At 40.8% G+C, this 12525-nt stretch overlaps 1 protein-coding gene across 7 annotated transcripts in view; it reads left to right on the plus strand.

The window, feature by feature from the left end:
- LOC122687615 (amyloid beta precursor protein) overlaps window positions 1–12525 on the plus strand; it is a 288333-nt gene that overhangs the window by 200458 nt on the left and 75350 nt on the right. For all 7 annotated transcript variants that reach the window (XM_043893224.1, XM_043893225.1, XM_043893226.1 and 4 more), the window contains 2 exons: window positions 875–949; window positions 2341–2499. In XM_043893224.1, coding sequence (XP_043749159.1) covers window positions 875–949; window positions 2341–2499 — 234 coding nt within the window. The remainder of the gene's footprint in view (window positions 1–874; window positions 950–2340; window positions 2500–12525) is intronic.

Here is a 12525-nt window from a genome sequence, read left to right on the forward strand (position 1 = left end):
TTCACTGCTTGGGTACACATGCATAAAATGTTACTTATGATTTTGTTCCCCTTTGTACTGTTTGAAAAATATAGAGTTGAGATTTTATAACTTACCTTCACCAAAGACTAAAACCAGTGTGCTGAATATAGTGTTGGAAAACCTTGTTCAGAAAATCTACGCATTTTATGAATCGTTGGCATTTGGGCACATCAAATAAAATGACTTTCGGCTATTTCTCAGGAAAAGAAAAAAACCAACTTTGTTTCAAAGAGACATGTGCTTAGTTGCTCAGTCATGTCTGACTCTTTGCGACCCCATGGACTCTCACACCAGTGTCCTCTGTCCATGGGGATTCTCTGGGCAAGAATACTGGAGTGGGTAACCATGCCCTCCTCCAGAGGATCTTCCCAACACAGGGATCAAACCCAGGTCTCCCACATTGCAGGCCAATTCTTTACCGTTTGAGCCACCAGGAAAGCCTTCAAAGGGCCATATCCTTGCAAATAAATGTGAACATTTATGTTTACTATACCGCTGTGACAGATTATTTACATCTCAGTGGGAGGCTAGATATTATTGAGCTGGGAATGAAATGTGATCATTTTTTGCCTATTTAAAATGTCAAGTGTATGGAACTTTCCTGGAAGTCCAGTGGTTAAGACTTCGCCTTCTGATGCAGAAGATACAGGTTTGATCCCTGGTGAGCGAGCTAAGATCCCGCGTGCATCCTGGCCAAAACATAAAATAGAAGCAATATTATAGCAAATTCAATAAAGACTTTAAAAATGTTTCACATCAAAAAAAAAAAAAGAAAATCTGTAAAGAAAAATTTTTAATAAAATGTCAAATGTAGAAAAAATTGATGGTTTTCAATGATTTATTCCTTCTGTAGGTCATGAGAGAGTGGGAAGAGGCAGAACGTCAAGCAAAGAACTTGCCTAAAGCTGATAAGAAAGCAGTGATCCAGGTAAACCCATCTTATGTCCACCATGGAGCAGCATGTGCCCACAATCTTTGTTGATGGAGCGCCTGCACCTTTTCCAGCGTCTGTTGGAACCTCATGTGCATGATTGCTCATTATTTCCCTCAAATTCAGCTATTGCTAATCAATATCTAGTAATTCAGTTGCTTAAACCCTGCCTAATATTTGCTCCCAAACAGCTTGTTATAATTCATTTCTGTAAAAGTCATATTGTTACCTAAAGCCTAATTTTTATTAATAATATAGCTTTTAGGTTGCCATAGTCTTCTGCTACTTCTTCCCCATGGCCAATTTACATGATAAATTGAATTTCTGACAGGAACCCCTCTTAGAATTACCTTCAGTAAACCATGAGATTATCATGGTCATTTTCTTAAAGTTTTGAGTAAGAGAGGAGTTTTCTAAATAGGCACATAATTTAGAGTTTCAAGAATACATATATTTATCCTGCATTATGGTTAGTCACATCGATTTTCAGGGACTGTATAAAATAATCATTCACATTGAGAAATTAGATCTGGGAATGGAAAGCAAGGGAAGTGAGGAGAACCCATAAAACGTGCTGAATTAGTCAAAATGTTGAAATGACAGAACTCTTTGAATAGAATGAAGTGTGATATCGCTTTTAAAAGATTTGAACTTGGTGTAGTAGCAGAATCATCGGAAGGGCTTGTTAAAACTCAGTGTTTTGTTGATGTTGCCGCCATTTAGCCACTAAGTTGTGTCTGACTCTTTTGGGACCCCATGGACTGTAGCCCGTCAGGCTCTTCTGTCCATGAGGTTTCCCAGACAAGAATCCTGGAGTGGGTTACCATTTCCTTCTCCAGAGGATCTGCCCAACTCAGCGTCTGAACCCACATCTCCTGCATTGCCAGGCAGATTCTTTTACCACTGAGCCTGTTGAGTGCATTAGTCACTCAGTCATGTCCAACTCTTTGAGCTGCCAAGGACTGTAGCCCGCCAGGCTCTTCTGTCCATGGAGCTCTCCCAGGCAAGAATAATGGAGTGGGTAGCCACTCCTTTCTACAGGGCTTCTTCCCAATCCAGGGATCGAACCCAAGTCTCCTGCTTTGCAGGCAGATTCTTTACCATCTGAACCATCAGGGAAGGTTAGTTTACTAGGAAGGATGGTTCCTTCACCAGGAACCATGAGGGAAGCTCACCGCTGAGCCTACTCCTTAGCTAAAATTAGATGTAACATTCACAATGCTAATTAACTTGCTGATATTAATTAAATAATTTAAATTTAAAATAATTTAACATAATGTGAATAAAATGCTGCGTGTAATTCAAGGATAGAAAAAGAAAGACTTGAACCTGCTGCTCCGTCCCGTCTGTCCGGTCCCCGATGCTCACACGCCTGTTTGTGATGGCAGCATTTCCAGGAGAAGGTGGAGTCTCTGGAGCAGGAAGCGGCCAACGAGAGGCAGCAGCTGGTGGAGACGCACATGGCCAGGGTGGAGGCCATGCTCAACGACCGCCGCCGCCTGGCCCTGGAGAATTACATCACCGCCCTGCAGGCTGTGCCCCCGCGGGTAGGCATCCCTTCACCTCTCCGGGGACAGCAGACGTAGGCATGGGGACATGGGGACAGCAGGCTGTCAGAAAGGCATCAGGAGAAATGCCAGAAGCACCCTTATTCACAGACTCAACCTCAGCCTGTTTTATCTTGAAGGTTAAAGGGTCCCAGGGCCATCTCTATACAATAGACACACTTTTCCACGGAGGAGTCACACAGGCTTCCCAGGGAGTCACAGTGCAAGACCTGACTTGAGTCGTTGAGTTGTGTCGGATCCTCCTCAACCCCGTGGACTGTAATCCACCAGGCCCCTCTGCCCGTGGGATTCTTCATGCAAAAATACTAGAGTGGGTGGCCATGCTCTCGTCCAAGAGATCTTCCCAACCCAAGGATCAAACCTGCATCTCTTACATCTCCTGCATTGGCAGGAGGGTCCTTCACCACCTGGGGAGCCTTGTATGGTGATCATTTATGGAACCGCTAAAGTCAGGGAACAACAGTAGCTGTGGTGAAGGAATTTAGATATAACCTGGCCATGTGATGTAACTGAGATCAACAAAATCCGAGATTTGACTGGGTCATAAGGAGTTTTCGTAAAATAAGAGGAACTCATTTTTCCTGCTGGTAGCAGCCACATTCTCTAGGGGTAAGAGCCTTATTTGGTCATGACGTCCACAGCAAAGAAACTTATTTATGTTCGGGGATAAATGCCCAGACAGGCTTACCAAGCCGTGCATGCGTAGATCTCCTGAAGGAGTCTCCAAGGAGAGCTTACATTAGATGTAAGGAACATTCTGAGCTTGAATCTGTGTACATTATGTCTGTTTGTTCTGTCCATTACCAAGTGAGGGATTTTGAAATTTCCAGCTGTACTTGTGGGCTGATCTCTTTGTCATGTGATGCCTTCAGGTTTTGCTTTATGTATTTTGAGGCTCTGGACTTTTTGTTTGTTTGTTTATTTCACTGCACCAGGTCTTAGTTGTGGCACGAGGCATCTTGGATCTTCATTGAGGCTTGTAAGATCTTTATTCACAGCATACAAACTCTTAGTGGCAGCATGTGGGATCTACCTTCCTAACCGGGGATCAAACCCGGACCCCCTACATTGGGAGTGTGGAGTCCTAGCCCCTGCACCACCGTGGAAGTCCCCAGAGACTCTGCTTTTAGGCGCATAAATATTCAGTGTTGTTACATTCTCTCTACCACCCTCCACCACAATCATTGTGAAATGACCTCCTTTATCCATAGTCACCTGTTTTGCTCTGAAATTACTGTCTGATATTAAGCTACTCTAGCTTTCTTTTGATTAATGTAGCATAGTGTATCATTCTTCCATCCTTGTGCTTTGGTTTAGCCTATTTGTTTATATTTAAAGGGCATTTCTTGTGGGCAGCACGTACTTGGGACTTCCCCTTTAACTAAGAAGATCATTTAAATGAAGTTACTATTATGACTGTGCCTACATCTATCATCATGCTGTTTGTTTTTAGTCCCATCTTCTTCCTTATTCCTTTTTCTTTTTTGGCTACTTTTGAATTAATTTAATATATTTAATGATTCTGTTTTGTATCCTTTGGTGGCTTTTATTTTAACTCTTTATTATTTTAGTCTTTGCTCAGAGACATATAAAAATATCTTTAGTTTACCTTTGTCTTAAAAGATATTTTTACTAGAACAGAATTCTGGGTTTAAGTTTTTCTTCAGCTGCCTTAATAATGATGCGCCTTCGTCTTAGTTGCATTCTTTGAAACAAAAATGCTGATGTCATCCTTTTCTTTACCTCTCTTTAAATAATACATCTTTTTTTTAATCTGGCTGCTTTTAGCATATTTTCCTTTATCACACGCTTAGAGCAATTTGATTATGATGTAACCTGGTATATTTCAATTTGCCCTTAATCCCATTTGGCTGTTTTTCATATCATGCATTACAGTTTTCACATGTAGAATGTGAATCTGGATTTTTGTTTGTTTGTTTCATGTCTTCCATATCTTTGTTTAATTTTTGAACCTTTGGAATTTTTTTATCAGTTGTCAGATATTGTGACGTTCACCTTGAGAGTGCTGGGTATTTTTGGATACTTGTAACTATTCCTAGTTCTCTGTCGTCCCCTTCTTCTCCTGCCTTCAATCTTTCCCAGCATCAGGGTCTTTTCAAAAGAGTTGGCTTGTCGTATCAGGTGGCCAGAGTATTAGAGCTTCAGCTTTTCAGCATCAGTCCTTCCAATGAATATTCAGGGTTGATTTCCTTTAGGATGGACTGGTTTGATGAGAGATTGTTAGATGCCATCCCCAACTCAGTGGACATGAGTTTGAGCAAACTCCAGGAGACAGTGCATGCTGCAGTCCATGGGATTGCAAAGAGCTGGACTCAGCAACTGAACAGCAGCAACAATATCTGAGCTTTGCTCTGTAATGCGGTTAAACTACTTGCAAACAGAGCGGTTATCTGGATGATGGAAACAGGTACTGTTTCTGACCTTGTGTGAACACCAGACACTTACCTCAAATCCTTTTGGATGAATTTTTTTCCCCATGGCCTCAGTTTCTTTCATGTGTGTGAAACTAATACTCATCATTAGTCGGCTGCATCCTCCCCAGATTCTCTCTCCGAACAACTCCTTCCTCTCCAGTATTCTGTCCTTTGATTGTCATGCACCTCCCATGTCTCCAGACTCCAAATCCAAATCTTCAGCTCCCTGGAATCTACCAGGCTCTAACTGGGTTCCCAAACCTGGACCCATAGCCTGGAAACTCAAGGCGGTAAACATAGGCAATCGTAGAGCTCACAGCGTTAGTTTCACATTTCTCGGTGGTCTGTGTCCTTCACCTGATATCTGACATCTTACAGAAATATAGTTTAAGATATTTTGTCCATTTTTTGGTTGCTAGCAGCAGCAGAGTAAACCTGTTTCCCTCTACAAAATCTTGGCTGAAAATAGAAGCCTGTGTCTAGATTACGTAACTAAACCAAAATGTCACCCACTTGCATTTATTCTCCTCATCATTTTGATTTTTCTTTCTATACTAAGATTTAGTGCAGAAAACTCTGAGGAACCATAAAAGAGCTCCTGACACTCTTCCAGATCATGAAATAGTATTGACCTTGTTCTACCAATGACATCACTGAGACTGAGTGGCTGGTCCAGGGTGATACCACGAGTAATGGACAGGCTGGAGCTGTGAATCACAGTTGACCCCTGCTGTGGCTTCTTACCAGACCAGGCTTCCTCTCAGAACAATAAGCTTTTGATGAAGAATATTCACATTAGCATTTTCATTTTCTATTCAGAAAAAAAAAAAAATCTCATGTCCAAGCACTACTTAGTGAAATTCTGTTTAGTATGTTTGGAGAATGAGTTCCTTAATTACTCTCCCTTTTTTTTTTAATAGGACTTGATTTTGAGATCGGGGCCATCAACATCATTTGCCAGAGATAGGCAGGGTGGGGGGCGTTGAGACCAGAACCTTCATAGCGGACATTTAGTGAAGATTGCTGCCAAAGGTCCAATTTCTGAAGTAAGATCTTTCCTAAATGGTCATTGACAGAGCTGAAAATAAGATGAGGACTGAATGGAGTCTTTAACAAACACACATTTCAGATCTTTCAGTTCAGCCCCATCAGCCATCACAGGAAAGACGGTAACAAGAAGAATGTTTGCCAGAGCTTCTTGTGTTATCAAAGGGGATAAATTCAGATTGGTCATAATTGTGCTTGCCCTGAGTCTGTTGATCACATCATGTAGAATTAGACATGTTTATTTGAAATGAAAAATAAAAATTGGATTAAGAAGAATTGTTTTACAGTCAGAAATCAGATTGTCATTATTGAACCAAGTATTCACATTGAAGTCTTACCTAGAAATACAGAAAATTCACCCATGTAATGAAACTGTGACTGTACAGAACAAAGATCAAATAGTTATTGTTGTTGCTATTCAGTTGCTAAGTTGAGTCCAACTCTTTGCAATCCCATTACTGACCATTTTTGTTAAGTTATTGACATTGTCTGACTGTTTTATTTGAATTTTAACATATAGCTTGACACACACGTAGCTCTGCAGTTTAGAAAACGAGAGATAATTCTAAATCCCCTCTTAGGAGGTTTATATATTACTGTTGAAAGACATAAATCAAAAGCTTGCCAATAACTGTCTGAGGAAAGTCATGTCTAGTATTGCAATCATAACTGAAATGTTTCTGAAATCTCCCTCATACTTAACTCAGTGGCTGGAAAGTATGAAATATTTAGTAATTGTTAGTTGAATATAACAAAATGTATTAGCCAGATTTTTACTATAGATTCCATAGCTGATATCACCTTCTGAATAATTATCCCCTTAACCCTGTCCATGAAGTAATGGTCAAATAGATGGGGAAACAGTGGAAATAGTGGCTGACTTTATTTTCGGGGGCTCTAAAATCACTGCAGATGGTGATTGCAGCCATGAAATTAAAAGACGCTTACTCCTTGGAAGGAAAGTTATGACCAACCTAGACAGCATATTAAAAAACAGAGACATTACTTTGCCAACAAAGGTCTGTCTAGTCAAGGCTATGGTTTTTCCACTAGTCATGTATAGATGTGAGAGTTGGACTATAAGGAAAGCTGAGCACCTAAGAATTGATGCTTTTGAACTGTGGTGTTGGAGAAGACTCTTGAGAGTCCCTTGGACTGCAAGGAGATCCAACCAGTCCATCCTAAAGCAGATCAGTGCTGGGTATTCATTGGAAGGACTGATGTTGAAGCTGAAACTCCAATACTTTGGCCACCTGATGCGAAGAGCTGACTCATTGGAAAAGACCCTGATGCTGGGAAAGATTGAGGGCAGGAGGAAAGGGGTGACAGAGGATGAGATGGTTGGATGGCATCACCGACTCGATGGACATGGGTTGGGGTGAACTCCGGGAGTTGGTGATGGACAGGGAGGCCTGGCGTGCTGCGGTTCATGGGGTCGCAAAGAGTCGGACACAACTGAGCGACTGAACTGAACTCACCCTGACCATATTGTACCAAATAGTCTCAGACTTTGCGAGTGGGGAATGTGAAATAGCATGCATTGTTTATACACAGTCTCTTTGAAGCTTAAGTTTAATCCATATTTCTATTTTTTTTTTAAACCCAGACTTGGGAGTATGATGTGATGATGTATGTGTGCAACTAGAATTCTTTACTCTACCATGAATTTCATTTGTGAGTCCCAGAGTCTGTGTGTTGCTTTATGTTCGAGATTTCCTTTTTTGATTAACTACATGCCTGCTGACTGATGTACTGAGTGCCCAGCCTACAGGTGCATTGTTTGAATCAGAGGAGGGCACAGCAACGCACTCCAGTATCTTTGCCTGGAGAATCCCATGGCCAGAGGAGTGCAGCAGGCTACAGTCCGTAGGGTCGCAAAGAGTCGGACATGACTGAAGCGACTTAGCACATATATATACTTAAAATATTACAGTTGCTAAAACAGTCTACTCTTGTTCTTCCATCCTCCTCCCCCTTCCACTCCCATCCTCTGGAATGAAAGAATTAGACCACAGTTGCGTCCTTTTGTGTGGCCACTCAGTCATGTCCGACTCTTTGCGACCCCATGGACTGTAGCCCGCCAGGCTCCTCTGTCCATGGCATTCTCCAGGCAAGAGTACTGGAGTGGGTTGCCATGTCCTCCTCCAGGGAATCTTCCCGACCCAGGGTTCGAACCCACATCTCTTACCTCTCCTGCAGTGGTAGGTTCTTTACCACTAGTGCCACCTGGGAAGCCCAAAAGGCTGCATAGTAATTTCTGTTTAAAATAAACTTTCTGTTGTAGGCTCAGATCTGGGAAAATTTAGGAGCTCCTAGTTATTATGGACTGAAATGTTGTTTTGAAGATGAGAGACAAAGAAACCCAAAGCTTTCTTTGTAATTCTAAAATTTTGGGTGTCTTTATAGATAGTCAGTCTAAATCTTCTGCTAGAAAACATCTATTCATATATATCTGTCTGTCTGTCTGTGTGTCTGTGTGCCAGAAGTGTTTTTATGGTTTTTTTCCTGTGTCTCATGAAATATCTTATCCATACTCAATTTGAATACTAAATACTACATTGCAGCCATTTTATCCATACTAAACTTAATTTCATGCTTGTATCTGATGCTTCATATTCAGACTCTTGACATTTAATTGAGAGAAAAAGAAATTGGCAGTTTCTTTAGCACCTGTTCCCTTTTCTTCCTCATTTCTTTTCCTTTTTTTTTTCTTTTTTTTTTTTTTGACTGAAGTATAGCTGACTTACATTATATTAATTTCAGGTATAAAACATAATAACATGTTTTTTATTTTTTATAGATTATATATCATACAAAGTTATTATAATATTACTGACTATATTCCCCATGTTGTACACTACATCTCTGAGACTGTTCCTTTTATAACTGGAAGTTCGTACCTAGTAATCTCCTTCACCAACTTCGCCCTTTCTTTCTCTCCTCCTGATGGGGACCATTGGTTTGTTCTCTGTATCTGTGAGTCTGTTTCTGTTTTGCTGTATTTGTTCATTTCTTTTGTTTTGTTGGATTCCCCATATAAGTGGAAACCACAATATTTGTCTTTGATTTATTTCACTAAGTGTAAAATGCCCCCTCCCCAGCCCAGGTCCATCCTTGTTTTCACAAATATCACCCCGGCTGATACTCCTGGGTGTGTGTGTGTATACCACATGTTCTTTCTATAGTATCTGGCACTTAGGTTTCTTCTGTATCTTGGCTATTATAAATAAGGCTTCTACCATCCTTCCAAATTAGTGTCCTCATTTCCTTTGTATAGGGCTTCCCTTGTGACTCAGTTGGTAAAGAATTTGCCTGTAAATCAGGAGACGCAGATTCAGTCCCTGAGTCAGGAAGATCCCCTGGAGGAGGGCATGGTAATCCACTCCAGTGTTCTTGCCTAGAGAATCCCATGGACAGAGGAGTCCATGGGATCACAAGGACCCGGACACAACTGAGCAACTAACACTTTCACTGTTACTTCATTTGTATAAATATCGACAGGTCAATCAATCACTGGATCATATGGAAACTCTATTTTCAGTTTTTTGAGGAATCTGCACACTGTTTTCCATAATGGCTGTACCAGTTCACACTCCCACTAACAGTATACTAGATTAGTTCAGACAAATGTCAGATTTTGTTGAGATTCCTGAAATGCCTTCATACAATTCCTTACTGAATTCTTTGTGAGATTTACCATTAAGGAGCATGGTTTTTTCCCTCCATTGAGATTATGTAAACTTTAACATTAGGGTAATATGTGTTCAGTAAAGCAGTATCAGTTGTTAGAGAAAATAAAGGCCAGCAATTTTTTAAAAAAAGGACAGCAATTAGTTGGTGTATCGTGGCAGGCAAACTAGTGTCAGCATGAGGAAGTATCAACTGAGTCAGTCAATATAATGGATAAAGTGAAAAATCATTTGCTGAGATCTTAATGCATGAAGGCATTGAGGGAGATGAGCGCTCAGAAGTTTGACATTCCACCTTCAAGTTTTGCGTATAATCAGAATTTTGTAAAGCTGATCAGAATGTACTTAAAAGACTGCCAGCTTGAAGATCGTCTTTGGGAAATGTAACTACCCTGTACTTTATGTATTTTTCATTCATTCATCATTCATTTCTTTTTAGTTGAGATTTGTAAAAATTGGTAAGCACAAGGGAACTTGTTAACTTGAGAGCTTTTAAGGACAGACTTCATATCAAATGGTTGGTAGAAAGACAAATGGGAGAGTTTGCATTTATTAGACAAAGTCCTATAAACTATGCTGTGTAGTTTGCAGGCTATGCTGGAAAAGCCTCTCAGTGTTACCTCCTTACCTTGCTTTGAATCTTTACCAAGCTGAAGAAAGAGATCTCACTAAAGACCAGTGGGAAGTGTGTAATGAGAGGCAGTAGTGTTTTCTGTTTTTAATTGAATTTGAATTAAGTTATATAGAAAAGTAAGAAGTATATAAGCAAGGCTCGGCTTGAAATCCATCCTGTGCCTCTGAGTCCATGTTCATCACCCAGATTCCCTCCACAGCACAGCCCCACTTAGTCCTGGCTTCTAAGTCAAAACAGCTCTTCATCCGATGCTGTCAGACAGACGGTACCGGGATATGTCATATTTTGCTCTAGCAAAGGTTGCATGTACTGTACCGTGCGAAGTCTCTTCAGTCGTGTCCGACTCTTTGTGACCCCATGGACTGTAGCCTACCATGCTCCTCTGTCCTTGGGCTTCTCCAGGTAAGAATAATGGAGTGGGTTACCGTGCCCTCTTCCAGGGGATCTTCCCAACCCAGGGGATTACACCCAAGTCTCTTATGTCTCCTGCATTGGCTAGCAAGTTCTTTACCATACCTATTTTCGTTCATCCTTAAAAACCCATTATGAAGACATAAATATTTCAGTTTTTTAAACAAATGCATAATACATCATTTAATAATCCAGCAGCTACTTAATGTCTGGTGTTAAAGACATCTGCTCTACAGAACAGATAGCAATAAGAGATCCTCTCCCTAGAAACATATACCTGTGCACACAAAATTACACATGGGTTTCAAGAAGTTCACTCATTTTTGGAAGCTCCTCCTTGGATCAGTTTAAAGGTCCTAGGTTATATTTGGATTTCTGTAAGTGTAGGGGAGCAAAATTTACCACCCCAGAATGTGTCTCTTTGGCACAAGGATTAACTTAGGCTGATTATTTTTGAGGCCCAAAAGACTCAGGAAGAATCTTTGAGCTTCCTTGCACCCAAGTGCCTAAAAGAATGTAGACAGAGGACCTGTTTGAGGGAGGGAGTTGTCACCAGAGATAACTAGAGTATGAACTCTGTGTGTAGACAGGAAAGTCTGTTAAAATTCTTCTGTGTCCCCTTGTCTCTGCATGGCCCAGCAAACAGTTGTTTACCAAGCATTTGATTTCTTCCCCGCCCCGTGTTAATTGCCTTCCTCCCCTTTGAAGTCCCAAACCTCCAACATCCTCTTGGCTTTAGCTGAGAGTGGTATTTAAGGTGGGGCTTTCTGCCGTTTTGGTGCATTACTCGGTTTTCCTGGGTCTCTCCCCTGTATACATGTTTTTCAACTTCTTTTTGATTTTCCTCCTCTTAATCTGTTTCATGTCAATAATTCTTAGATCAGCCAGAATAACCTGGGAGCCTAGAAGAAAATTTCTTCCCAACATAAGCTTTATCTTGAGTTTCCTTATACTGTTTCTAGCAAGTCAGAGCCCTGTGGTCAGATCGAGGGTGGTTAGGTAGTATGGGGAGAGGGTGAAATTTTAAGAAATATACATGTGCCTATCTTTGAACATAGTGTAGCCATTTAGAGGATTTGTGAAGTAAAAATGCCAAAATCTAAGTGTGAATGAATATACAATATTGAAACATACTGTTTCAACTCTCTCTTAAGAAGTCAAGAGTGTGATGATCAGACCACTTGACAAATCTTCCCAAGGGTCTGTGGTATTTTAAAACATCTTTTGTTTACGATTTCTTCCTCAACTCTGTGGGCTTTGCCATCTGGGTTGCATTAATAATCCTGTTCATCATTAAGTGCTTCAATATGTCTCTCTACGTAACTAAATAAGAATTGAAGACATTCAAGTCCAAACAATTTCTGGCCCCTCTTTGCTCGCCGGTCAGCAGATCCAAGCTCTGTATCCAGTGGATCTAAGCTGATCCAAAAACCAGATCCTAAATTTCAGTTCTGTATGTTATCTTCACTAATGTATAGATGGGATCTGTGTAACTAAAGGAAGAACTATTTAGTCTCAGTACTCTGAGACCAAATGTGTGGGAGGTTTTCCCTCACATGAAAGAATTCTGATACTCACAACCCCTAGTTCATGTAGATCCCCATGGGTTAAGGATTCAAAGCCAGTCACAAATCCCAGATTTTCACCTTGTATTTCTGAGGGACTAGCTGTAAATCGGTGGGGGAGGCCCTCCTCAGGTTTGATAGTTCACTGGGACAACTCACAGTAAGAACTATATTTACTCCTAGCAGTTTATTATAAAGGGTAGGACTCGGAAACAGCCAGATGG

Source organism: Cervus elaphus, chromosome 31 (assembly GCF_910594005.1).
Source record: "Cervus elaphus chromosome 31, mCerEla1.1, whole genome shotgun sequence".
NCBI lineage: Eukaryota > Metazoa > Chordata > Mammalia > Artiodactyla > Cervidae > Cervus > Cervus elaphus.